General features: G+C 40.9%; 1 protein-coding gene across 1 annotated transcript in view; it reads left to right on the top strand.

The window, feature by feature from the left end:
• Positions 1–27,894, top strand: part of LOC122816485 (mitochondrial Rho GTPase 2-like) — a gene marked incomplete in the record, with an annotated part of 1,688,264 nt that overhangs the window by 235,155 nt on the left and 1,425,215 nt on the right. The window contains 2 exon segments of the mRNA XM_044089310.1: positions 2,602–2,660; positions 11,745–11,826. Of these exon segments, the coding sequence (XP_043945245.1) occupies positions 2,602–2,660; positions 11,745–11,826 (141 nt within the window).

The following is a 27,894-nucleotide window of genomic DNA, read 5'->3' as shown; positions in this document are numbered from 1 at the left end:
GTAGCAGACAAACTCAGCAGAGCAATTCTAATGCGTCATAAGTGGTCCCTAAAACAAGAAGTGGCGGAAATGATTTTCCGAAAATGGGGCCAACCTTGCTGCAATCTTTTTGCCACATCCATGAACATAAAATGCAGCAGCTACTTTGTCCTAACCACCCCCCCTCTGGGGGAATCCCCAAGGGATGCACTTGTACACGATTGGCCCCTGGTATTCTCTACGCTTTCCCCAGTTTCCATTGATACTCAGAGTTCTTCATAAAGCCAGTGTTTTGGGAAGGACCTTAATTCTGATAGTTCCCCTTCCTATGGCCTCATCTTCAGGAAGAGACTTGGAGTCTGCACCCAGTGCTAGATCTCCTGATCCGTTCTTCGGAGGTTCTCCATCCATCTCTTCAGATCTTCTGGTTGACAGCTTGGCTGCTCCAATCCCAAGTATAGCCAGGCTAAAAAAACTTTTATCTGCAGCACAACATATTCTTATTTCTTCTCATAAGACAGCTACAAGAAGATTATATCTCAGTAAATGGAAGAGGTTTTCAGTCTGGGCACTAGAGAATCGTATTGATCCTTATTCACCACCTATATCTTCCATCTTAGAGTTCTTGATGAAGCTTTTTAATGAAGGAGCAGCTGCAGCTACTATTCGAGTACAACTAGTAGCGACCTCAAATTTTCATTTTGGGAATGAAAGACCAAATATTATGGCCCGTAGACTATCACTGGCTTTTCTGAGAGGCACTAATCTTTTGAGACCACCCATTAAGCTCCCACTACCACCATGAAACCTGAATGTTGTACTGTCCAGAATAATTCTTCCCCCCTTTGAACCTTCATCATCATGTGACTTAAAAGTTCTTAACGTGGAAGACCATTTTCCTAGTTGCTATCACCTCAGCTAGGAGGGTATCGGAGTTGCAAGCATTATTTATAAAACCCCCATATATGTTGTTCCACACTGACAGGGTGTCACTCTGAACAAATCCAACCTTTTTACCAGTAGTATGTTCAGATTCCAACTTGAACCAGTCCATAGACTTACCAGTTTTTTCCCCAAGTATGGCAGTAAGGCAGAATATATGCTTTACCAGCTTGATGTTCATAGCCAGTTGCGGTTCTATCTACACAGAACAAAAGAATTCAGGAAAATGGAAAAAAGTATTTGTATAATTTTCAAAGTGCAGAAAAGGTCTGCCTGTAGCAAAAACTATTCTATCAAGGTGGCTGTCAGACTGTATTTCGTTCACTTATAAGTCAGTAAATAAACAGCTACCAGGCAAAATAAAAGCTCATTCTACTAGAGCTGTCTCTTCTTCCTCTGCATTTTGTACTAAATTACAAATAGATACCATTTGTGAAGCAGCCACGAGGGTGAGGCCTCATCCCTTTATCGCTCATTGCAAAGTATATATGGCCTCCAGTGACAGGGCCTCCTTTGGGCCCAATGTTCTGAAGAATATACTCCTATGTGCCATCCAAGAAGATTGGTGCTAGGGACGCTGTCCCATCAGTACAGAATGAAGGCAAGATAGGACAACTTCGCATAAAGAAGTTATGTACCTACCATAAGGCTCCATATGAGTTGTCCATCTCGCCTTCATTCTTGCATCTCACCCTCCTAGCTCCTTCCTTTGGCTCCTAGAGAAACGAGAGGTTACAATTTGGCACCTAATGGTCTTTGACCCTCTTCTTAGCGTACTAGCTTACAGGAAACCTTTCTCTCTCTATATATATATATATATATATATATATATACATGTGTATATGTATATGTATATATATATATATATATATATATATATATATATATATATATGTATGTGTATATATATATATATATATATATATAATGTATGTGTGTGTGTGTGTGTGTGTGTGTGTATATATATATATATATATATATATATATATATATATATATATACACGTGTGTGTGTGTATATGTGTATGTGTATATATATATATATATATATATATATATGTATGTATATGTGTATATATATATATATATATATAATTTCTTTATACACGTATATTGTATTACATGTTAGTATTTCTATATCAGCAAACAAGAACTGGGGAATGCCCTACAGCATCATGGGATATGGAGTGAGCCACGAGCTAGTTGAAGACCCTGAGTTTTAGTAAATGGCCCAGTCGGAACCAGGGATCAGTTCCAAACCTATCCGTACAGAATGAAGGCGAGATGGACAACTCACATGGAATGTTATGGTAGGTACATAACTTCTTTTTCTCCACCAGCATATGGTGACCTCACTAGGTGATGCTTAACTCAACAGTGGGTTTGACTGTTGTCTGCTTACTATTTAAACATGCAGTGAACTGAATTGTTCTGTACTCTGCCTGAACATACATGAGCACTTCTAATATTGCAAATAAGTTTATAGTTTAAAGTGTACAGAATATAACAAACATTTTTGTATACTTTTACATGTAGAAATTAAAAATGTCCAGAATACATTTATGATGACCTTCATTAACTAATTTCTGAATCTGAATATTTCGAAGGATACTCTGTCTTAAATATACATGTGAAGATATGTAGTGAGATTTTCAAATGTTTTGTTTTTATTCTTTTCAGCCAAAGTGGGGAAAACGTCACTGATCATGTCTCTAGTCGGTGAGGAATTTCCTGAAGAGGTAGGTGTCATTAAAGGAGCAGATATCTTTGCAAGGGCTTGCAGAGTTTTTAAACATGTCTGGTGCTGTGATGTACAGATTAACATGCATAATTTTTTCATAAAAGGCTGTTTTGAAGCTGCCTTCATGAAGAGAATTAAAGCAGTGAATGTGACCCAGAAGGCCCGAGTTCAAGTAGTAAGTTGTAGTGGAAAGCTGACTTTTGGGGTAGGGGATAAGTACCTTCAGGCAGGGAATGTTTTGTGTTGGCTTCCCTTTTGAGGCCAGGGACTGTAACCCTTCATTCAAAGGTAAGAGGGAGATAACAGGCAATTTTTTCACAGGGAAGTTGAGTGTGTGAACCACATAGATGTCATTTTTGTGTGTGTGTGTGTGTGTGTGTGTGTGTGTGTGTGTGTGTGTGTGTGTGTGTGTGTGTGTGTGTGTGTGTGTGTGTGAAGATAGGCCAGTGGAGGGAAAGCCTTCCTTGCCATTTACGTAGCACCATATACATACTCATATAGCAAGAATTGTTCTATTGCTTGCAATGCCAATACGGGTGGGGGGCAGTGGGAATTGGTAGTTGATGGGTGGTAGGTGAGCACCAAAGATAGATATTAAATAAAATAAAAAAAATGTTTTAAAGTCATAATGGGCCTTGCTGCTGATTGCATTACACACACGTTAACTGGGTAGATAGCCTGATCCAGTGAACCCTTTGAATTCAAACAGTGTAACTTAAAGGAAGACTTTAATACTATAGTGTGCAAGTTGTATGCATCTAGCTTATGGATGAAAAGGAGAAGAAAAGGCTAAGCTTAGACCATTTGGACAGGGTCATCTTTCTGTCCGTGTAGGCAGAACCATCAGCCTGGCACCTATAACTTTTCCAGGCTTCAGAACTCTTAACTTAAACATAGTCCTGTGTACAGAAAACAACTGTCTACATATCTATTTTGCCATGCTTAAAGTGTAATAGTATCTGTAAGTAGGCCCAGCCTATTTTCAGGGAAATATTTAGAATTTCTCTCAGCAGTTTTGAGGTTTTCATCTGCTTTCTCCTAGCCACAGATGAACCTGGAAATTCTTATGTCATGGTCAGTCTTTGAAAGTTTGTTATTCACTCCTGTTTTTCTCAGTGTTCACCATTTTCTTTCTCTTGGATTCTTTCCATGGATGTTGTTTGATGTTCAATATTAGATCGATGTTGCAGTAACCTAAGCTATTTGGGTCCTGCCACATTGACCGCCCAGCTATTTAAAGCTAAAGTACGCTTTCCACATGCTATTCTAACTGACTAGAGAGCAGGAGGAACTCTATGTTAAAGGACACAGTACCAAAGTATTCAGAGCTTCTTTGCTGATGAAGTGCACTCCTTCAGTGGGACTACATGGATATAAGAGATGTCCAGCTTCCAGTGCTGCAGGGCACATTCCACTCGCCCAAACTATTAAATCAGCTCATGCTGACTAACAATGTTCCATTGTTGGTTGGGTAAGATGTCCTTCAAGGATGCATCTGCAGTCATAACATATGGGTTGTCCTGCCTCTGGCAGCCCTTCGGTCGGCCGGATTCCAAAGTCTGGGTCTGGCCTCGGCTGATGTCACACTTTCCCCGACGTCAGAGCTTCTGGGGTATAAAGGCATCAGCCGACGCCATTTTCCTCAGTCTTTCTTGCCGCGCGGTGCCTGAAGCAGAAGCTGTTCGCAAGTGCCGGTCGGTCAGATCCAGAGAATTCAGCTACAGAAAACTTCTAAAAAAGCTAAGTACCCCGTTGGGGACTCTTTCTTGCCTCAGCCGATGTCAGACAAAGTAAATAATTGTTTAACTTGTGGGAAACAAATACCTCATAAGGATTTCCATTCTTACTGCCTTCCTTGCTTAGGCCCAGACCACGACGTATCAGCTTGTTTAGCCTGTGCCTCCTTCAACCGACGGACTCTTAGACGTCGGTCGGAGTTTGCAGAAGAGTTTTTTGGATCCGCTTTTGCATATAAAATGCCGTCGGAGACTCAGACTACACATTTAGCCAAAAAACGCAAGGAAAAGGACCGACACTCGCGGTCCGCGGTTTCGGCTGAAACCACGGTTAGGCCTACCGCGAGTGTCTCTGTTTCGGCTGAAACCGAGTCCTCGGTTCTTACTTCTGCCGAAATCATACCTCCGACAACCGAGGCCAGAGAGGCCCCGGCTGAGTCGGCTTCAGAAATCCCTACCGAAGAAGCAAGCGCACAAGAATTGTCCAACACCATTCCATTGGACATTTCTACTCCTGCACGTGGGGCAGCTAGGCCCCCTGCTTCTATGTCTATTAAGGCCTTCTCCAGGGCTAAAGCAGCTAAAATTTCAAAAGCTTTACCTGCAAAATCTACTTCTCAGAGACCTTCCTCAAGTTCACAGATTCTCAGCCTTGATGAGGACCTTATATCTTTGATTAGGGGTTCCCAACCTCACCCAGACAGGGCCTCCCACCCTCCTCCTGACAAAAGGCCTAGGACTGAACCCCCTGAACCTCTCTCCTCTGATTACTCCTCGGATGGATCAGATTTATCAGACCATCAGGAGGGGGCATATTCGCCTTATGAGGATTCAGATGCAGAAGACTCTATTCCTTCTGCCTCCCCTCCAGAAGAATTTTCCTTTGGGGAGACTTTGCACTCAGTGAGGGAACACTTTCAATGGCAGGGTCAGGATTTCTCTGATTCTAGAAAAAGACTAAGGACATTTTTACATTTGCCCCAGCATAGGCCTTTAGCCATACCACCTGTGCTTACTGTAGTTGATGATGCATATAATGATATCAGTTCTGCCCCTGATTCTCTTCCACCGGCCCCTGCCAAACCTGACAGATATTACAGGGTCCCGGATTCTCACTTCCACTTGTATAATGCCCATGCTGCAGACCCAGAAACTATCTCTCAGGGCCCAAAAGGTGTTGCAGCTACCACTGCCAAAAACCCCCTTCCCTCTGAAAGAGAGTCAAGAGCATTAGAGATGGGGAAAAAAGGTTTATACATCTGCTACTCTTTCTGCCAGGGCATTAAACTGTCAATTCCATATGATACAGTACCAGGAATATTTGTTAGATCAGCTGAATAAAAAGCTTTCTTCTCCTGAACCTTTAGACCGTAAGTCCCTTCAGGATTTGGTACACAACTCTCAGCAGGTCAGTAATCATTTCTTAAAATGTGGCTATGATGCACTGGAGGCTTCATTTAGATCAGCTATGACTGGGGCAGTAATTCGAAGGCATGCCTGGCTAAAAGAGCAATCCTTGCCAGACCATGTCAAGGCTAAACTCCTAGATGCTCCAATGGAGAAACAAAGTTTATTTGGCTCCCCTGCACAGGAGATTATAAAGAAAGTGGAAGAAAAAGCAAAATCTGTGCAAACAGTAAAGGATTTTCCGCAGGTTCAACCTCCGAGGTTCAGCAGAAACTGGCCTTCAAAGAATTGGTCCTTTCCAGACACCTCCAGAGCACAGAGGGGCAGGAATAGACGCCCAAGAGGCAGAGGTCAATCAAAGGGTGCCTACAGGGGTCGTCAGTGGCAGCCTGCCAACCAGAGGAGTAGTGCCACAACTGCAACTACAACCACTTCCACAGGACAGACACAATGACTTGACTCTGATTCCGCCTACCAGGGAACAACTGGAAGCACCTTTGGGCGGAAAGCTGGCTTTAGTCTCAAAAAACTGGCATTGCATTACAAAAGACACATGGACATTACAAACAATAGACAAAGGATACAGGTTTCACTTCCACACTTTACCAAGAAGGAGCGGAATGCCAAACCTTCCACCAAACCAGAAGCCAGAGGCTTTAAGACAAATCAACAATTTGCTTCAGATGAAAGCGATAGAAAGGGTACCATCTATGGAACAAGGCCAAGGATTTTACTCCAGACTATTCCTTGTACCAAGAAAAGAAAACCAATGGAGGCCTATTCTCGACTTGTCCGCACTAAACACATATCTCATTGTGCCAAAATTCAAAATGCTGACCCTACAGCAACTTCTTCCCATGTTGGGCAAGGAGTCTTGGCTGGTGACTCTAGATCTCAAGGAGGCATACCTGCACGTCCCTATACGACCAGATTGCAGAAGACACCTCAGATGTCTTGCAGGATCAGAGCATTATCAATTCTCAGCATTGCCCTTTGGCTTATCTACTGCGCCCAGAGTATTCACGAAATGCCTGGCATCAGTAATTGCACATTGCAGGCTTCAGGGAATTCAAATCTACCCATACCTGGACGACTGCCTAATACAAGCGGACAACAAGACAAAACTAATAAAGGATTTGGCCTATGTCATACACCTGTTACAGGCCTTGGGATATACAGTCAACATACAGAAGTCAAGACTAGTGCCATCCCAAAGGATAACATTTTTGGGTGCGGATCTGGACACAATAACTCAGATGGCTTTTCTCACAGAAGAAAAACAAAAGCAACTCCCAGTATACTTCATGGCTTTGACAAGACAAGCTCAGCTTACTGCAAGGAAAGTCCTGCAGGCCCTGGGTTACATGGCATCCTGCATAATCTTGATCCCGCATGCCAGGCTACATATGAGGAAATTACAATGGTACCTAAGGAATGTATGGTCTCAACACAGGCACAGTCTAGAAACCATGATACCAATCATTCCATGCCTGAAAAAGGAATTCCTATGGTGGGCTCAGGCCTGCCAGTCCAACAGAGGGTTGCCTTTCAACAAACCACAACCAAGGCAGACCATCACCACGGACGCCTCAGACCTAGGATGGGGAGCACACATGGAGGACAAGTGTATCCAAGGCCTATGGTCTCAAGACCAGATGAACTTGCACATAAACCTAAAGGAGATGCTGGCAGTGAAGTATGCAATCGAGGCATTCGAATCATTCCTCCAGCAAGGACATCTGTCTGATAAGGACAGACAATACCACAGTCATGTGGTACATAAACAAACAGGGAGGCATGCATTCCTACCCTCTATGCCGGATGGCAATGGATCTGTGGAACCTAGGCCTGAATCTCAACATCCAGCTGCAGGCCAACTTCGTACCAGGAAAAGAGAATTCACTAGCAGACAGCTTAAGCAGGACTACCACGGATGCTCACAAATGGATGCTGCATCCAGACATCTTCAAACTCATAACAAGCAAATGGGGAATGCCAGAGATAGACCTGTTCGCCTCCCCACTCAACCACCAACTGAAGTAATTCTGCTCAAGGGTATACCACCCACAAGCCTGGAGGGTGGACTATCTCTCTTTCAGCTGGAATGCCCTAACAGTGTATGCATTCCCACCTCTCCCATTGATGTACAAAGTTCTACTGAAGATGAGGGAGGAACAACCAAAGGTGATACTAATAGCTCCAGACAGGCCAAGGCAGCACTGGTATCCGCTACTGAGAAGTATGTCTCGGGCGAACTCATGGCCTCTACCCCTATGGCCTCTTCTTCTAACGCAGAACAACTTCAAGACTTTGCATCCAAACTTGAAAACACTGCAGCTAACTGCCTGGAAAATTGTTTAAAACAAAACCAAACTGTCTTATCTCAGAGGGTCAAGGACATTATGCTGGAGGCTCGCAGACCCTCCACAAGGAAGACATACTCAGCTAAATGGAAGAGATTCCTCATTTGGAGCACATCAAAGGGTACAGATGTCACACTGGCAAACCTAGCACACATCCTAGAATACTTAGCAGAACTGTTTCACAATGGCCTGTCCTATTCTTCCATTAAGATTCATGCTTCAGCAATTTCAGCAGAGTACAACATGGATCCTCCTATCTTCTCTCACCCTCTCCTCAGACAATTTTTAAGAGGGATCAAAATGTAAAACCTCCAAGGAGACCCCTCTGCCTGCATGGGATCTCAATTTTGTGCTGGAAAAATTAACACTACCCCCTTTTGAACCAGCAGCATCAGCAGACTTACAGTTCTTATCTTGGAAAACTGCTTTCCTTCTGGCAATCACTTCAGCAAGAAGAGTATCCGAGTTACAGGCACTAATGGCAGTGCAGCCTTTCCTTATTTTTCACCAGGATAGAGTGTCTCTGAGAACCAATCCTACTTTCATGCCAAAGGTGGTATCCAGGGTATCCTTGAACCAAGCTATTCATTTGCCTACGTTCTTCCCTAACCCACAGAACAAGGGGGAAAAGCTATTGCACACCTTGGATGTACACAGACAACTACGCTACTATCTGGACAGAACTAAAACCAGCAGAAAAACTGACCAACTTTTTGTAGCATATGCAACTGGAGTGCAAGGAAAAGCAATTTCCAAACAGACAATTTCAAAATGGATAGGAAATTGCATTCGTTTTTGCTACTCTTTTCATGGAAAGACAGCTCCTGAAAATATCAGGCCTCACTCCACAAGAGCCACAGCCACCACTACAGCTTTCCTACGAGGGGTGGCTACCAAGGACATTTTAGAAGCTGCTACTTGGAGCTCCGTGCATACATTTGCCAAGCATTACAATCTACCTTTATACTCCAGATCCCGAGCAGGTTTTGCAACTGCAGTTTTACAGGGATCTTAACTACACCATCCTTATCTTAGTACCTCCTCCCCCAGTTTGGCTATGGTATTCTACCCATATGTTATGACTGCAGATGCATCCTTGAAGGACATAGTACAGTTTTGTACCTACCATAAATGTAGATGTCCGATAGGTATGCATCTGCAGTCAGGATTACTCACCCTCCTTCCCCTCTGTGGTATTCCTAGGGTGCTTACCCCTCTTTCAGCTAGCTGGGGGAATCTATTATGGTGTATTTGTTTGTATGTATATATGTGTATATATATATATATATATATATATATATATATATATATATATATATATATATATATATAGATAGATATTGTTTGCTACTGTTTGTGGCATCTGGGGCAAGAAACACTGAGGAAAATGGCGTCGGCTGATGCCTTTATACCCCAGAAGCTCTGACGTCAGGGAAAGTGCGACATCAGCCGAGGCCAGACCCAGACTTTGGAATCCGGTCGACCAAAGGGCTGCCTGAGGCAGGACAATCCATATGTTATGACTGCAGATGCATACCTATCGGACATCTACATTTATGGTAGGTACAAAACTGTACTTTCCCTTCCAGTGCTAATGACTTCCACTTTACTTTTTCTGATAGAAGTTCTAATTTTAAATATTTATCTTAAGGCTAGAAATTTTTTTTTTTATTGACGGTCATGTGACTTTTAATTACTTTTAAATGGGATAGTTATTTTTCTTTTGTAGTAAAAAGTTTTTAAAACTTATTTAAAGCTGCTTTTTCTGTGATAAAAGTTTTGATATTTTATTTTGGGGGCTGTGGTAAGTATTTAAAGTGCTTTTTTAGGGCAAAGTTATTTTTTTTTACTACTTTGCTATTTTGCAGAGTACTGCTGCCAGGCTTCTCCTGGATTTGGACATCTTTTTAGAACTGGCCATAGAACAACCTATCCATCCATGGTTCTTCCTTCTTCCACCTACAAAAAGAAGAAAATTGCTAAACCACAATAGGCCGCTAAAGTGCCTCTGCTGCAGATGGGTAACTCTGCTGTAGCCATTTCTGGTTTCTCAGACCCTTTGTCTTTTCCACTTGGCTCCTTCTCATGTTGTGTCTACAGCTACCATGGCAGGAAGGTTAGACATGTCCTTTGGGGCTGTTGGAATGGACTTGGGCAAGGGAGAGCCATGCTTGTCAGTCCTGGGAGAAGGGATAGAGAATGCCAGTCTGCCTAGCCAGAATGTGATACCCATCCTTAGTGAGTTTTTTTTTCTGGCAGAAGTGTGCTTCAGAAATTCCTGTCAAAAATAGCAAAAATGTAGATTTCTTCTCCTGTCTCAGTCACTTTAGACAAAGGTATTTATTGTGCTTTGCTCAAAATTTAGTTTGGGTTCTTGACCCTTTCAGTGTATCTCATAAAAAGCAAGAGAACATTTTCTGAAGAGGTTCAAGGTTTTAAACCACATGAAACCACTCATTAACAGTTCATAGTAATCCTGTGTGCTGACTGCCAGACCATATGGCATTGATGATATATTAGATTTTAAGCGTGGCTCATTTGGTTATGGATAGCTTTAACATAATATCTTTGCTCTGACTCTTCCTGTGTGTTTATGTAATTGAAAATTCAGTGATAGTGAAAGGGAGGTTCATTCTACCCTTACCTGTAAGGGTATATACTTTTTTTCTATTAGGTTGGAGTATAATGCTATCAGTAAAACTTGATGATACTTGTATAGGTTCAAAGGTAAGTACTAGGCTAGTTGCCTTTGCAGGCCATTTTAAGCCTAGCCAGTATTTCTTTTGTGCTCCAAATAACCTAACCCATTTGGTTAAAGATTGGCTTTGCCCGATAATTATATAGTACCTCTAATGAGAATAATTGGAGTAATACCGTAGATAAATTTGAGGTGACCCATGCATGGGATACATCTTTTAGGAGCTACCTCTGTCTATTAGTAGTGCAGGGGGTAGTTCTGGGGTAAAGTTTCTGTTTGCCATCCATAGATGTAAGTTGCACTTTAATATGGACAAGGATTAAGTTTGTTTTATATGGATGTGGAGTCTGTGTATTTCTTTGTGTGTGTGTATGAATGTCAACTGGGAGGTGGACTCTTCCTTCTCCTTCCATTATAGCATACATGTGACTGCCCTGTAACTGCTATTAAGTCAGGAGTCACTGTCTTCGAATGTCTAGCTTGCCTCTTACAATTTTTAATTTGTAGATAAAGATGTAGTTCTCAACTTCTTAGCTTAACAGTTGTGAAAAATATGTTGAAGTAACCATGAGCAGAGACCTAAAATTGTGAGCACTTTACATGTTTGTGCTGTTCTGTCAGAATACTTAAGTGAGGTAATCTGTTTATCAAAATAAAAGCTTTGATATTTGATGTCAGTTGTTATGCAGTTATTGTAATCTCATTGTACTGTCTGGCAGATTATAAGATGCACAAAGAAAGCTTTCTATGCAAATTCAAGGACTTCTTGAAAAATAAGGTACAGTTGAAAGTTATGGTATGCATGGTGAATTTAATTGTCTTGTTGTATTTACCTTCCCCCTTAATTTTGATTTATATAGTGTTTGTTCACGTCTTAGGTTCCACCTCGGGCAGAGGAGATCACAATTCCAGCAGATGTCACCCCTGAGAGAGTCCCCACACATATAGTAGACTTTTCAGGTTTGTAACATTCACTTTATTGTGCAGTTTAACAAATGCTGTTTTATTTCTGTTTATTTGTTTTATACAGCTGTTTATTTCCTTTGGATATTCCCACTCAGAAGCATGCATCTTGATTAACACACTACTTTCCTACGTTTTAAATGGATGTGATGTAAGCACTGCAATGTAAAGTAACTTGGCCTACTGAAATGAGTAAATAGGGTTGCTTACATTGATGCACACCACCGACATTCAGTCGAGTTTAAATCTTTATTAACAATTTTCTGTGTACTAGATTGACAGACTGCAGCATTTACAGCACAAACCGATTCCATGACTCTTGATTCAAAAACAAAAAAAATTGTTCTGATTTTGGCCTACATTGTGTATTGCAGTACTCTGTCTTCCATCACTGTCTTGCAGTAGTAGCAGTTGTCAGCCACACATGACTTAGCTCACTTCTCCTTATGGGGGAGGGTGCATGATTGTTTTTTGGATGAATCCCTTGAGGAAACTGCGGATCCCACAGGAGTGCTGGCTTCATGTGGTACAGGACTGTCCTGAGATTTTACATCATGTAAGGAAGCTAATGGCATGCTCTTGCTGATGGGTATTGCTTGCAGATCCTTGGGCACATTACCAAGCATGTGCAGTGGGGGATAGGGCTTCAAGAAAAGAAATGCTCAGATGGGCAGCCGTTCTTGGTCTACTGTCGTCCTGGTGGTGAGAAATGAGTAGGTCAGTAGACTGAGAGAGGGTCTGATGGTCAGCAGACAGTGTGGTAAAAATGTGGAGAAAATAAAATAGAACAGCAAAATGGGTGTCAAAGGTGCGTTATAGGGGAGTGGTTACTTGGGTATTCGAAATAAAGAAAAGAGAAAAGGAAAAAAAAAAACATAGCCAGAGGAGTAATCAAGTGTAACTCGGAGAATGTCTGGATAGAATGGTGGAAGAGCTGCAGGCAGTGATGTAGGTGTGGTGGTGGAGGGTTTTGGTGGTATCCTAGAAACCAGAACCAGTGACAAAGATGAGTTTTAAATTGTTTGGAGTGACTATAAAAGGGTATAAAAGGAAACGTGATCTTCCAATATGAGGGCATCAGTTGTGAAGTTACAAAGGAGGAGAAGCACAATCCCATACATGGGGCAGTGGAGTCTGCTGGATCAGCAACTTAGTTACAGTAGAAGGAGGCATTGACCACACTTGTCAGCCCGTAGACAGATCATAGAAGGCCGATGAGACACTGGAAGATTGAAGAAAGGAAGGGAGTGGGGAGGAAGAGTGTTGAAATCTAAATTTTCCTGGGTGGAACTAAAATATTCTAAGCACCACTGTACTGAGAGAAAGGAACATGACCAGGTACTAGAGGAACAAGAGCTCCTCTAAGTTTTGTCCAGAAGAGACGATGAGTCATGATGGGCACAGCAGCAGACAGGAATTCTTCATGGGGAGGACTGTAGATTGATGGAATGGACTAATAGAATGAGTGGTAGAGAAGGAATACACACAGCTGCATTCAAGAGGACATGAGACAGTTGAATCTTCTGCATCTGAACTCCTCTCCATGTGAACCATTATATTACATTTTTACAGGAATGTCTTGCAGATGAATCCTAGCAGCTAAATTTGCAGGGGCTGTGCAGGTTGTAGAAAATAGAGGGAATCAGGATTAAAGAAGTTGCAACAAAGGGAAGCTCCATTCGTATGTATTGAGGCCTGTAGAATGAAGTTGATAAACTGAGTAGTAAAATAATTATCAACGTCATTGTTCTGTAAGCAGATCATATTGAGGCTGCAAAGTCAATTACAGTACAGTTACTTTTCTGTATTGCACACAGCTTCTTGAATGTAATTTTCCTGATGGCATTTTTATTGAAAAGAACATTCCACAATATTACTATTAATTAAATAGAAGCCTGTGTGAGTGATGGAAAGGAATTGCTCCTTCTTGTAAAGGGATGAACCTTTTGCACACTCAACACTTAACAATATTTAAATATACATACTCTAAGATTCGTCAGACTTGGAGGTTGAAGAAGGTCTTCTAAACCTTTTGGTAAATTTTCATTTTTGGGAAGTAGTGTTAAATGAGTTGTGCTTTTTGAATGTGAGTCTTTGAGGACAACTCCAAAAAACCTTAGATAAGCAGCCAAAGGATCCAAGGAATCACCAAAATAGATTAAAAAAAATCCCAAATCCAAAGGTTGCACTATAAAACTGTTTTAATAAAATGCTGAAGTAAAAAAGTATATAAATACAAAGCTTTTGAGCCCACACCTCTTTCTCAGTGTTCACAATGCATTACATTTCCACAGCTTAAATACTTATAAAACCAGTATAATTAATATAAATTAGCCAGCCTAATAAACCTAATTACATAACTGAATAATTAAACTTTTCTTAAAGAATAATTAAAACTTTTCTTAAAGAGCAATACATCATATATAACATGATCTCTCTTTTAATACAGGTCTTATGTTACTTACACCATTTAAACCAGGTTGAGTGTCAGCCCTGAAATAATTAATCCATTTACACTCAGCCAACTCAGTTTTATTAACTACATCACCCCCTCTATCTCCAGTGTTTATAATTTCCAAAACTGTAAATTTAAATACATGGTGTCCCCCCTGCTTCCTGGATATGCCTATACAAGGCATTAGTATCTAATTCCTACGAATTTCTGAGAGATGGGATGATATCCTTTCCTTGAACTTCATATCGGTCTTCCCTGTATAGAAACTTGGAACATTTTTCAGTTAGCTAAGTGCACCTCATTTTTTGAATTACAAGTAGCAAAAACCTTAAAATAAAAGTTAGTCTGTGTTAATGGATGTATAAAGGAGTTACCCACATTTAAATACATATAAAAACTACAGTTATAGCAAGGAGTTTTACATTTATTGATAGTTAAAGAATGACTTCCACCCCATCTGTTCAAATCTTTATAACTTAATAACTGCTTAAGATTCCACTCCTTTTTATATAAAAACAAAACGAAAACTCCAGCAAAGCTAGAACGTCCAATAAGTGACCTCCCAAACCTCTTGTGTCAGAGACAAATGGGATATATGAAAAATGATCCTTATGAACATCAGGTGTTTCAGCTAATTGGCAATTCTGAATGCCCATGACTTGTTTTGTCGTTTTAATGGATAATTTCAGGCCAATAAAGCCAAACCCCACTAGCTCCTAAAATGGTCTGTCCCCTATAATTTTTTAATATTGGTATCAGACTTAAGAATAGGCCAGGTCCTCTCAATTATTTCTTTAATACTTCCAGTAAACCTGTTATACTTGGTCAGATAACTAGACCTCCCAACCGGCCCGAATTACTCGTTTTTTACCGAGTTTTGGGTCCAAATGAAGGGGTGCCACAATTACCGAGTGGCATCCCTTCATTTCCGATTTCTTTGCTTTTGTTTTTTTTTTTTTATTTCTTAATTTTCGCCCTGTCGGAGCTGATGTCATCACGTGCGCGATGACGTCTGCTCTGTCAGCACTACCAGCCAGTCGGAATTGAGCTCAAGGAGCTCACGTCATCATTTCTGGCTGGCTGGGAGCAGGCGGGAAGTGAATTTGAAAGAAGAATGCTGTTTCGGACGTTTTACAAGGGAACTGCTTTGCCGTTTGACTTTAATTGCACTTTTTGCTGCCGTTTTGGACGTTTACAAGGGACTTGGGAAGAATGCTGGCTCAAACAGAAACTGCTTTAATGCTGGCTTCTGCGGACAGTTTCCACTTTGCTGCCGTTTCGGAAGTAGGGATGAATGCTGCTTTGCCGTTTGGAAGTTAAATTTAAATCAGAGTTAGGGAATTTGCCTTAGGTAAGGTGTGTGTGTCTGCGTGTTCTCTTCAAAAGAGTAAGCTTTAGGCCTTCTTCTCATGGCTGATATTTCAGACTCTGCACCATTTCTGATGTTTTGATCTAGACTGTCTGTATTGGAGATACTCTTCTGAAGTTTGATTTTTGTATCTAAGATGCTGTCTGTTCTTTCAGATGTAAGCTTACTGTTCTGGGCAGCATTAGGAAGTCCTTTTGAAAGGACTTAACATTTCTCGAATTTTGCCACTGAAACATGACAATTTACTTACTATGTTCAATATGAGACTGACAATGACTCAATGGCACCATTCTCAGCCATTCATGCTGAAATATATCAAAAATGCAAACTTTAATATAGTGAAGTATGAAATATAGCTTGACTAAATGTTCAAAGCTGTACATCTAACCAGAGACAGAAATAAGATCAGAAACCGTCACAATTGCTTTAGTAAGCTGTTGTCCCTCTCATCAACTGCTTTAATGGCTAAGTAAAACAGGATTAAGTATATTTCAAGTATTACAGAAATAAAATCAGAAACAAAGTCACAATTGCTTTAGTAAGCTGTTGTCCCTCTCATCAACTGCTTTAATGGCTAAGTAAAACAGGATTAAGTATATTTCAAGTATTTTTTAAGCAATGGTGAAGGAGGAAAGGTAATTAGATATGGGTAGACAGTATTGCATTCCATAGTTTAGGACTCAGAGTGAAGGATGCTTTAAAATCTTTGAGACATTCTCTCTATAAAAGTAAAATAGCTGCATCTACTGTAATGTCCATTAATACACTGAAAGTGGATATTATTTTTGGATTCCACTCCTTTGTATTATTTTGCCACTGAGCATGTTGTTATCTAAACACATTTTGTGTAAAGTTGGTCTGTGGACATTTGTGCTTCATTTTGAGTAAACACTGAACATGAAAGTCACAGCACACATAAAAGGCAAGCAGTGAGAAATAACAGACATTTTGCAGGAATTGTAAATGCAGTCAGATAATTGGCTATTTCCTTTATTATATCTGGTGAAATGCTTACAAAAGAATTGAAAGCACAAGTTGAACTTTTGAGTTTTTAGAAGTACAAAATGTTAGAATCCTTCACTGTATTCTGGAAGCTGAAGCTTGTAGTTTTGATTGTATGTCGCATTCCAGTTTTTATTTTCACTAATGCCACTTTTTTGAAGTAAGCCATGGCATCTGTCATATGTCAATTTCTTCCAGAATTTTTTCTTTTCACTTTGAAATTTGTACTGTGAATTCTGTATTAAGTCACAATTAGACTGTGAATTCTGTATTAAATCACATTTAGAATAGGAAATGAAAACTGAATCTATCATTTGTCATGAGGCATTTCTTTAGAAATACTTTGGGGATATTTTATGTAAAATTGTTGTAGCAGATTGAATTTACAAAAGTATGCCACTCTTACTAAATGCAGGCCTCAATCTTTGACCAAGCTATTTTACTTACATTCTTAAACTGCAACCATTTTAATTTTGGCTAGGACATGTTTTTAGTCATACCTCTCTTTATGTAATGCACAGTCTCCCATTTTGCCTTCTGACAGCTGCTGCTTTGTAATCATAGCACTTTTACTCTGGGGATTTCTGTCTGCCTCACAAAAGAATATTGAGAGAGGTCACAGGCAGGAAAAGGAGAGTTTGTTGAATAAAATGTGCATAAAAGACTGGAAGGTTCAGGAAGCTTGCCATGTCATGTCATAAATAAAGGTTGCTTTCTTGCTTTCACTGACTCCATGAACTGATGTTGAAATTCTTTTGGAATCTACTTCTCTTAATTATGTAGGTGTAGATGAGGAGAAGGTGTGCTTTCCTGTTTTAACAAAGATCAGACCAAGGAAAACTAAATCTGTTTTTCAATGAAAACATTACACTCTCACAAGGAGAAAGAATATGAATCATATTTAAAAAAACTGGAAATTTAAATGATGGTTATTAAGATTGCTGTAAGAAATTATATGACCCTCGTTTTGTCTGCAATTGAACATGAAGCAGTTGATCAACTAAAATACTTTTATTGCACTAAACAAGTCTGAATGAAAAAAAAAAAAGTTAAACTAGTGAATGTGTATGATGTGCCTAAATTTATTATTATGGATAAATAATTGTCACAGAATGAAAATAAACAGTCGCAGACTACATTGTTATGGTAAAGCAGTTAAATATCTATGTGCTTGAAAAATACCTGGGGGGCTGTGTGTGAAAATGCTCCCAATGTATGAACCTGATGGCTAGAGGTATTTAGGCTGAAAGGTACAGGGTAAAAAGAGCCTAAAGTCCCTAGCCATCACCATTTCTCAGTTTTGGTCAGAATTTTGTTTTTGTGTTAAGAGGTTGAGAGCTATGGTGAGAAGTGAGAACTGAATTCACTAAATGATAGCCATTAAGTTTCTGTCTTCCTGTTTAAACTGCTGATTTAGCATAGTGGTATGTTGCACTGATTGTAGTGTATAGTGTTCTGGGTTCAAGACTTGCCCGTAACTTCCATGGTGGTAAAACAACACAGCATACTGGTATGTTGCACTGACTGTAGTGTATAGCATTCTACGTTCAAGACTTACCAGTAACTTGCATGGTGGTAAAACATTTTATTCTAACAGCTTTCCAAAATTTTACAAGCAATGTTTAAAATGTGTCCCTGGTTTTTGACCTTTTGCCTCCCCCCCCCCCCCCCCCAAAAAAAAATCTGAAATTGAAAATTGTGAGAAGCTGTGCAAGATGGTTATGGCTTACACTACTGTTATTCTTTTTATAGTTTGGGTGTGGAAGTAGACTTTATGATGGAAATGTTCTGAACTGGGCAGATGTTCATCGTGCATACAGCTGCAGTCATAACAGATGGGTTATCCTGCCGTCAGGCGGGTCCTCGGTCGGCCGAATTCCAAAGTCTAGGTCCGGCGTCGGTTGTCGTCGCTTCTTCCCTGACGTCAGTGCGGCAGGGGTATAAAAGAGCCAGCCGACGCCATCTTCTTCAGTCTTTCTTGCCGCGCGGTGCCCGAAGCAGAAGCAGTTCGCAAGTGCTGGTCGGCCAGCTCCTGAGATTTACGAAAATATTTCAGCCGAAGTCTTCTTGAAAGCTAAGTACCCGTTAGAAACTTTTCTTGCCTCAGACCGACGTCAGACAAAGTTAATAATTGCATTTCATGTGGGAAGCAAATACCGCATAAGGATTTCCACTCTTTCTGTATTCCTTGCTTAGGCCCAGACCATGACGTGTCGGCCTGCCGTTTTTGTGCTAGATTCAACAAACGCACTGTTAAGCGTCAGGCGGAGTTCGCCCATCACTATTTTTTTAAAAAATTTTAATTATATTGTGTCGTCGAATACTCCGACTCCACTTTTGAGTAAAAGACGCAAAGATAAGGACCGACATATGAGATCCGCGACTTCTACTGACACCACGCTAAGGCCGACTACCGGTTCTCCAGTTCTCAGCGAGGCGCCTACGCAGCCCCTGAGTACCGATGACACATCATTACCGGTGTCTTCTGTGCCCGAGGTCGCAGGCTCCTCTGCCCCCATTCCGACTACAGATACCGACGCCACTCTTGGCGGGGAAACTCAGAGTTTAGACAGGCCTGCCATTTCTCAAGGTGTCTTCAGGCCTTCTTCCTTCTCTGTTAAGGCTTTCACAAAATCTAAAGCAGCCATGAAAACTAAAAAAACAAGGACCACAGACCCCCTCTCAAGGCCCCATGCCTAAAAAACAGATGCTTAAAATGGCTGAGGATTTGATTACTCTTATCAGGGGTTCTCAACCCCCCTCGGACAAAAGGCCCAGATTAGAGGAAGACTACTCTTTCTCAGACCAAGCCTCTATTACCTCTGAACATTCTGAGGACCAGGAATATACATATTCTCCTTTTGAAGACTCTGATGCAGAGGAGTCTATTCCCTCGGTCTCCCCCCCCTGAGGACTCCTCTTTTTGGGGAAACCCTACATACTTTGAGGGAACACTTTCACTGGGAAGGCCAAGATTACTCAGATTCCAAGAAAAGGCTCAGGGATTTTCTCTTCCTCCCCCAGCATAGGCCTCTGGCTATCCCTCCTGTCTTAAATATATTAGATGATGTGTACACAGAAGCCAGCCTCAACCCAGAATCTTTACCTCCAGCTCCTGTTAAACCAGACGGGTATTACTGGGTTCCTGATTCACACCAGTTCCTATATAAAAGCCATACTGCTGACCCAGAAACTATTTCACAGGGTCCCAAGGGAATTAAGGTCTCTACTGCTAAAAACCCATTACCTTCAGAGAGAGATTCCAGAGCTTTAGAAAGGTGGGGGAAAAAGCTGTATACCTCGGCCACTTTAACCATGAGGGCATTAAACTGTCAGTTCCATATGTTAAAGTATCAACAGTTTTTGTTATCTCAGTTGAAAAGCAAAATGACACAACCAGAGCAACCAGATTTAAAAGAGTTGCAGGATTTGTTGCATAGTGCAGAGCAAGTGGGTAAACATACCTTGCAGTGTGGTTTTGATGCTTTAGAGGCCTCATGTAGAGCTGCTGTTACAGGATCTGTCATACGTAGACATGCTTGGCTCAAAGAGCAAGCCTTACCAGATCATGTCAAAACTAAATTACTAGATGCACCTCTTCAAAAAGATGTATTGTTTGGTGTTAAAGCTGAGGAGATACTAAAGAAAATGGAGGAAAAGGCGAGATCAATGCAAACAGTGAAAGATTTCCTGCAGGTACAACCTCCACGTTTCAGCAGAAACTGGCCTTCAAAAAATTGGTCCTTTCCAGCCACCGGCAGACCTCAAAGAGACAGATACAGTCGCCTGAGGGGTAGAGGGCAATCTCAAAGATCATTCAGAGCCGGACAATGGCAAGCACCAACCCCAAGAGGTGGAGAAGATAGATCACAGTCATTCAGAAAACAGACACAATGACTTTCACCTTTACCTGGCAAGCAAAGCTTTAATGGCAGCACCTTTAGGCGGAAAACTGGCATTATTCTCAAAAGTGGCATATTGTCACAAAAGACAAATGGATTCTGGACATTATAGACAGAGGCTACAGATTCCACTTTCACACCCTTCCAAAATGAGAGGCATGCCAAACCTGCCACAGAATCAAAGGGCAGAGGCACAAAAACAAATTTCAGCTCTCATGGACATGAAAGCTATTCAAGAGGTACCTGCAAAAGAACAAGGTCAAGGGTTTTATTCCAGACTATTCCTGGTACCAAGGAAAGACAAAGATTGGAGACCTATTTTAGACCTATCCATCCTAAACACATATTTACAGGTACCAAAATTCAAGATGCTCACATTGCAGCAGCTTCTTCCCATGCTGAGCAAGGAGTCTTGGCTGGTAACACTGGACCTCAAGGAGGCATACCTGCATGTCCCTATCAGACAAGATTGCAGAAGATACCTCAGATTTTTTGCAGGTGCAACCCATTATCAATTCTCTGCATTGCCCTTTGGCTTATCTACTGCGCCCAGAGTGTTTACGAAATGCCTGGCATCAGTAATTGCCTTCTGCAGACTTCAAGGAATACAAATATACCCATATCTGGACGACTGCCTGATCCAAGTGGACAGCAAGGACATACTTCTGAAATACCTGGCGTTTGTAATAAAACTGTTGAACTTTCTGGGATACACAGTCAACAAAAAGAAATCAAAACTAATACCCTCTCAAACAATTTTCCTGGGTGCCAGCTTGAATACAAACACCCAGATGGCCTACCTCACGCCGGACAAACAAGGGCAACTATCTCAATACTTCAGCAAAATGGCAACCTTCACCAGGCTGACTGCAAGGAAAGTCCTGCAGGCTCTGGGATTCATGGCATCTTGCATCCTGCTGATCCCATGTGCAAAGCTGCATATGAGGAAACTTCAATGGTACCTAAAAAACATATGGTCTCAACACAGCCACAGTTTGGAAACAATTATACCACTCATTCCATGTCTTCAAAAGGAACTTCTGTGGTGGGCTCAAGCATGCCAAAGAAATATAGGTCTCCCTTTCTGCATACCTCAAGCAAATCAAATCATCACAACAGACGCCTCGGACTACGCCTGGGGGGCACACATGACAGATCAGTGCATTCAGGGAAAATGGTCCCAAAAAGAGAAGCACCTACACATCAACCAAAAGGAAATGCTAGCAGTGCAAAATGCTATTATGGCCTTCAAAGACCTACTGCGTCCAGGCCAGCTATTAATAAGGACAGACAACACCACAGTGATGTGGTACATAAACAAACAGGGGGGAACTCATTCATACCACCTGTGCAAACTAGCCATGACCCTTTGGAACACAGCTCTGGAATTGCAAATCCAACTTCAGGCACAATTCCTGCCAGGGAAGGAAAACACACTGGCAGACAGCCTAAGCAGAAATATGACAGATCCACACGAATGGAAGTTGCATCCTCAAGTTTTTGCAAAGATAACTCAGGCATGGGGACAGCCAGACATAGATCTCTTTGCTTCCCACAGAAATTACCAATTGAAAAAATTTTGCTCAAGGACCTATCATCCACAGGCCTGGAAAGTGGACGCACTTTCTTTCAATTGGGCAACATTGACAGTCTATGCCAGGGGTGTCCAACCTTTTCAGTTGCAAGGGCCGCATTGAGTCAATAGAAATGGTCTAGGGGCAAACAGCAAGTGAGGACCAAAAAAAAAAAAAAATGGGTCTCTCACATAAACTGAAGAGCAAAAAAAAAAAAAAAAAAAAGTCTCCGACACTAATACAAAGTGGATTTGAACAATAAATAAATTAATAAATGCATAATATTTGCCCTAAAATTCAATATCTCATTCTAGTCTTCAGGAAGGCTGTTTTTGTGAAATAATACATTGTATTTCTCCTGAGTCACACATTATATGTTTGTCTGACATATAATTAAGCAGGTATCACCAGTAAAAGGTAGGGACAATTTGTGTTGGTCACTCAGGATGGCAGAATATATCATAAATAAATATAAAGGCATTATTCCACATGTCATAGCATAGTCACATTGTGGTATGTTATCACAATGTGTAGCTTCTGTTACATTCTTAGTCATAATTACAAAATAATTACAAAAGTGCATTTTCAATGCAGGAAGCAATGTTTGGAATGCCTGAAAACCGAAAGGGTGAAAAACTACTTTTTTCTTGTTTTTTGTCGGAGGGGGGTAAACCTACCCTGCACCCCCGACAAGGGCAAGCCACCCACATCACCCAAACCCAAACCTATATATACCAACTCCACTCTTTCACCACCAGTGTACTTGAGGCTTCACTGTAACCTGAAAAGGTAGTAATACATTCTAGAAAACACAGAATATCCACATATGCACTGCATGAGTGACCTGTTACTCACAGTACCCAGGTGAAGCATGCAAATTGCATCCTTTCCATTCATTAGGGCAGCAGTGTATACTGAAAAAGCCATCCACTCCTGTATTTTATAGCACTACTAATAAAATATGGTGTCATATCCCTCATGGTATTCAAGGTAGGCCATTGGCTTATCATATTTAGGTACACTGCATACTGTACTAAAGATCTTTTGAAAAAGAAATTAAGAGGACAGAAGACACCCTACCAAAGTAAACTGGCTTTAAGAAGAAGAATTTTCTTGTGCAGGTCCGTTACCTAAACTAGTCTTACACAACTGTTTCTTATTTATCTGACTCCATTTCTAGCAGCTGGTACTGTATATGAATCTTTTTATGCTATGTAAGACGATAACAGACCATAATGATAACAAAGGAAATGAACTAAATAAAGAAACTAAAAGCATTCAAAAAGTAGATGGAAAACAAGTTCAAAATAAAACTGTATCTACAAAGTGGTTTGCGATTAAAATTTACCAACCAAATAAGTATGGTTCTCCACCTGTGAACAAACTATGATAGTCATCATAACTAAATGTCGGCTCCATCAATAAATTGAACTTGCTTTTTACTCATTACTACCCTCAGCTTAGACTACAAATATTACACAAAAAGTGATGTATCAAAAAAGGGCTTAAAGGAGAAAATATTTAATAAATAAAATACTGCACGAAGCAAGCGAGTGCTTAAAAAAAGCGTTTCATAAACATTGACCAAGAAGACTAACACATTAAGAGAACGCTTTGATGTCACAGTTTCCATTTGTATACATTTCTTTCTTTTTCTCGTGTTGCATGTTTAAACTAATATTTTAACCATGACAGATTCATTGTGACTAAACATTTTTCTCCCCTTATAATAAGCAGTCCAAACAAGATTTTTTTTTAATAGCAGGCAGAGATTATGGAAAATGAATGCATTTAAAATCGTGAAGCTCAAAGACAAAAATAAATAAATAAAATGAACCTAGAAATTCCTGTCATTTTTTCTTCAAGAACTACAGGTGTGTAAACCGTTAAATTCATAAACTCTGCCTACAGAAACACAGTTATTCAAGAAAGAAAAAAAACAAGTCCTTCTGGTAAGAGTTTTAAAGCCCATGTATTTTTCTCAATGGCAGTTTAAACAGTGGTTAAATTTGGACTGATAACAGCAATTAATGGCATAATTTTGTATCTGCTACCGATTTTAAACATCTCTGTAAGCCACCTTTCTCTACTACTTGCATAATATAGCCAAATTATCTGCAACTTTTTGCATGCCCTTTTTGTATCATCACACATGACTAGCTACTGTCACTTTGTGACTGGGCCACTTGACGGATGGATCACCACTTCCATGCATCTATCACTAGCTACTACAGCTACACCCCACAGAAAAAGCCAAGGTAAATAAACCCTCCTCTATCCTGCAAAGATTCAGGCATCAAACGGCACTACTTGCTCAGTGTGCCTTTCTGCAAAACTGTAATCCTGAAACTTGCAACCACAAGTAATCAATTGCTGGATGCCTTAATACCAATAACTAATATTCCTGCAGTACAATGCAGAAACAATACAAAGGTAGCCAAATTTAACAAAACTGCATTGACAAAGTGGCAAAAAAATCAAAACGCCTAACTAAACTCTTCAAACAGTTCATGCTACCTTTTTCTTGCAAACTGCAATCGATACTCACTGGACAGGCTTTAGTCTTAACAAGAAACGTAAGTAAAGTCACCTTATGCATACTATTTTAAAAGTAACAACTTCGACAAGTAAGCAACTTTTTATTATCAGTTCCCTACACAACGTAACACAAAACATAAGAAACACCAGTCTTTAAATTCCATCAAACCACAAACTAAACACTGAACAATCAGCACAAATCTACCTAGATTAAGCTCTAGTTTAGGGAGCATTCACAGTGTCAAAAAAATACTTAGCTTTACTTACCTTTTGCTATGTTGTAGTGTAGTCGGTGTGTACTCCGAAATAAAATAAATCCTCTCTCCACGATCTCGCTCCTTCCTTCAGCTTTAAAAACGACCGAACGGTGTTTTCAGATGCGCATACCAGCGGAAAGACGCTGGTATGAAAAAAGCGTGAAAAAAAGAGAGTTGGCGCATGCGCAGAACAGCAAAAGTACGCGGACGTGTAAACACACGGAAAAAAAGTTAAATTAAAATTAAATTTAAATTTAAGGGTCGCGGGCCGCATGGAAGAGCTCTGAGGGCCGCATGCGGCCCACGGGCCGCGGGTTGGACACTCCTGGTCTATGCCTTTCCGCCTGTCCCTCTGCTGCCCAAAGTTCTATTAAAAGCCAGAGCAGAGAGGCCGAAAATGATTCTCATTGCTCCAGACTGGCCAAGACAACACTGGTAGTCACTCCTGAAGAGCCTGACGCATCCCCCACCATGGATCCTACCTGTAGTGCCTCTTCTGTTGTCCCAGCACAACTTCAAAACTCTTCACAGCCAGCTCAAAACCCTAAATCTAGCGGCATGGAGAATCCCTTTATTTCCCAACAGACCCTCCTCTCCAAGGAGGTGCAGGATGTCATCTTGGAGGCCAGAAGACCTTCTACTAGAAAAGCCTACTCCACCAAATGGAAACGGTTTTGTGCCTGGAATCAGAAAAAGGGCCAGAATCCTTGGGTAATAAATTTACCTCAAATATTACAGTACCTAGCTGAGCTGTTAAACAGTGGACTTTCCTTCTCCTCCATCAAAATCCAAACTTCAGCCATTTCTGCACAATACAACACCGATCCTCCTTTATTCTCTCATCCTCTTTTAAGACAGTTCCTCAGAGGGGCTAAGAATATAAAACCCCCAAGGAAACCACCAGTCCCTGCTTGGGACCTCAACTTCATATTGGAAAAACTGACCCTTCCTCCATTTGAGCCAGCTGCTTCAACAGAACTACAATATTTGTCATGGAAAACAGCCTTCCTTCTGGCTATCACCTCAGCACGCAGGGTTTCGGAACTACAGGCCCTCATGGCTGTGCAACCTTTCATCATTTTCCATCAGGACAGAGTTTCCTTACGAACCAACCCTACCTTTATGCCAAAGGTAGTATCCAGTGTAGCCTTGAATCAGACTATCCACTTACCTACCTTTTACCCTAACCCACAAAACAAAGGGGAAAAACTACTGCACTCCTTGGACATTCACAGACAACTTCGTTATTATTTGGACAGGACAAAGCCATTCAGGAAGTCCGAGCAACTCTTTGTGTCCTATGCTACAGGTGCTCAAGGAAAGACTATCTCCAAACAGACAATCTCAAAATGGATAGCCCACTGCATATGCTTTTGTTACTCATTTCATGGAAAAGCTGTGCCTTCAAGCATCAGATCCCACTCCACGAGGGCCACAGCTACCTCTGCAGCTTTCCTCAGGGGGGTTCCTACCAAGGACATTTTGGAAGCAGCCACTTGGAGTTCAGTGCACACTTTCTCCAAACACTATCACCTTCCACTTTACTCTAAATCTAGAGCGGGATTTGCTACAGCTGTCTTGCAGGGCATCCTTGCTCCTCCTAGTTCCACTTAGTGCCTGCCACCCCTACTTAGCTTTGGGATTCTACCCATCTGTTATGACTGCAGCTGTATGCACGATGAACATAGTACAGTTTTGTACCTACCATAAATGTAGATGTTCGAGTACTCATACAGCTGCAGTCCAGGTTTCCCTCCCTCCATCCCCTCTTAGGACAGGCCTTATGACAAACACCTTCTCATACAACCTATTTGGGGTATTCTTTTATGGTGTATTTGCTTGCAAACTACTGTTTTTTGATTATTCTATATTGCACGATTACATAAGTTTATGTTTTGCCTTCCTTCTGGGGGCACCTGACATCTGGGGCAAGAAAAACTGAAGAAGGTGACGTCGGCTGGCTCTTCCCTGCCGCACTGACATCAGGGAAGAAGCGACGACAACCGACGCCGGACCTAGACTTTGGAATTCGGCCGACCGAGGACCCGCCTGACGGCAGGATAACCCATCTGTTATGACTGCAGCTGTATGAGCACTCGAACATCTACATTTATGGTAGGTACAAAACTGTACTTTTTGTAATTATTGGTTCATGCATTTTCTTTCATTGCCTACAGTATAGCCTACTGGAAAAATGTTCAAACAAATTTAAAATGTGCTTTGTCTAACAAGTATGCTGTATTATACAAGGAATATAACTTAATAAAGTCAGGAAGGTGTATCAAAGAAAAGAACACACATATGTTTATTGTTTTGTGTGCAAAGGACCAATGATTTGAAAACAGACTAAAGGTAATCTTTATCCACCACTGGCCAAATGCATTTTTTTTTTGGATGTGGTGTAGGTTTCAATGCTGTTTTAATGAATGGGAGTTTCAAGGGCAGAGAAGTTTTAATGGCAAGTCTATTTTCATTGTGAGACAGTATTGCTTTGTTTATCAGATGCCTGTTGGTGCTTATGCATTGATGTGCTGCAAAATGTAAAAATAAAATCCAAATAATCATTGTAGAAGTAAAGCAGTATGCACACATGAGTGTTTATGGTAAATAGGGCGAAATAGTCAGTTAATGGGACATTGGAATGGCTGTAGGGGGACTCTGGTGCCATATTTTGGTTGTCTGTTCTTCAGTTTGTGTTCGAAAGTTGGTATCCCACAATTCCACTGGAGTGGGCAGGGTTACGTAATTATGTATGCAAATTAGACGTTAATCAGCGTACAGATTTGTACCCATTTTTCATGGCCCTTGTCCAGATTTTTGACGTTTCCAGGTTGAGAGGTATGCAGATAACCCAAAGTCCATTTGTCTTTTGATTGTTCTCAGAAATATCCCTTAATAAATATGGTTTGCCAAAATTAGAAAGCAACAAAGTAATTACCTTTTTAGTCATTTTGGAATTATAACCCTC

The sequence above is a fragment of the Protopterus annectens genome, chromosome 12.part0 (assembly GCF_019279795.1).
Source record: "Protopterus annectens isolate FY-2018-M chromosome 12.part0, PAN1.0, whole genome shotgun sequence".
Lineage (NCBI taxonomy): Eukaryota > Metazoa > Chordata > Ceratodontiformes > Protopteridae > Protopterus > Protopterus annectens.
The sequence above is the reverse complement of the archived record's forward strand: the minus strand, read 5'-3'. Positions and strand labels throughout refer to the sequence as shown.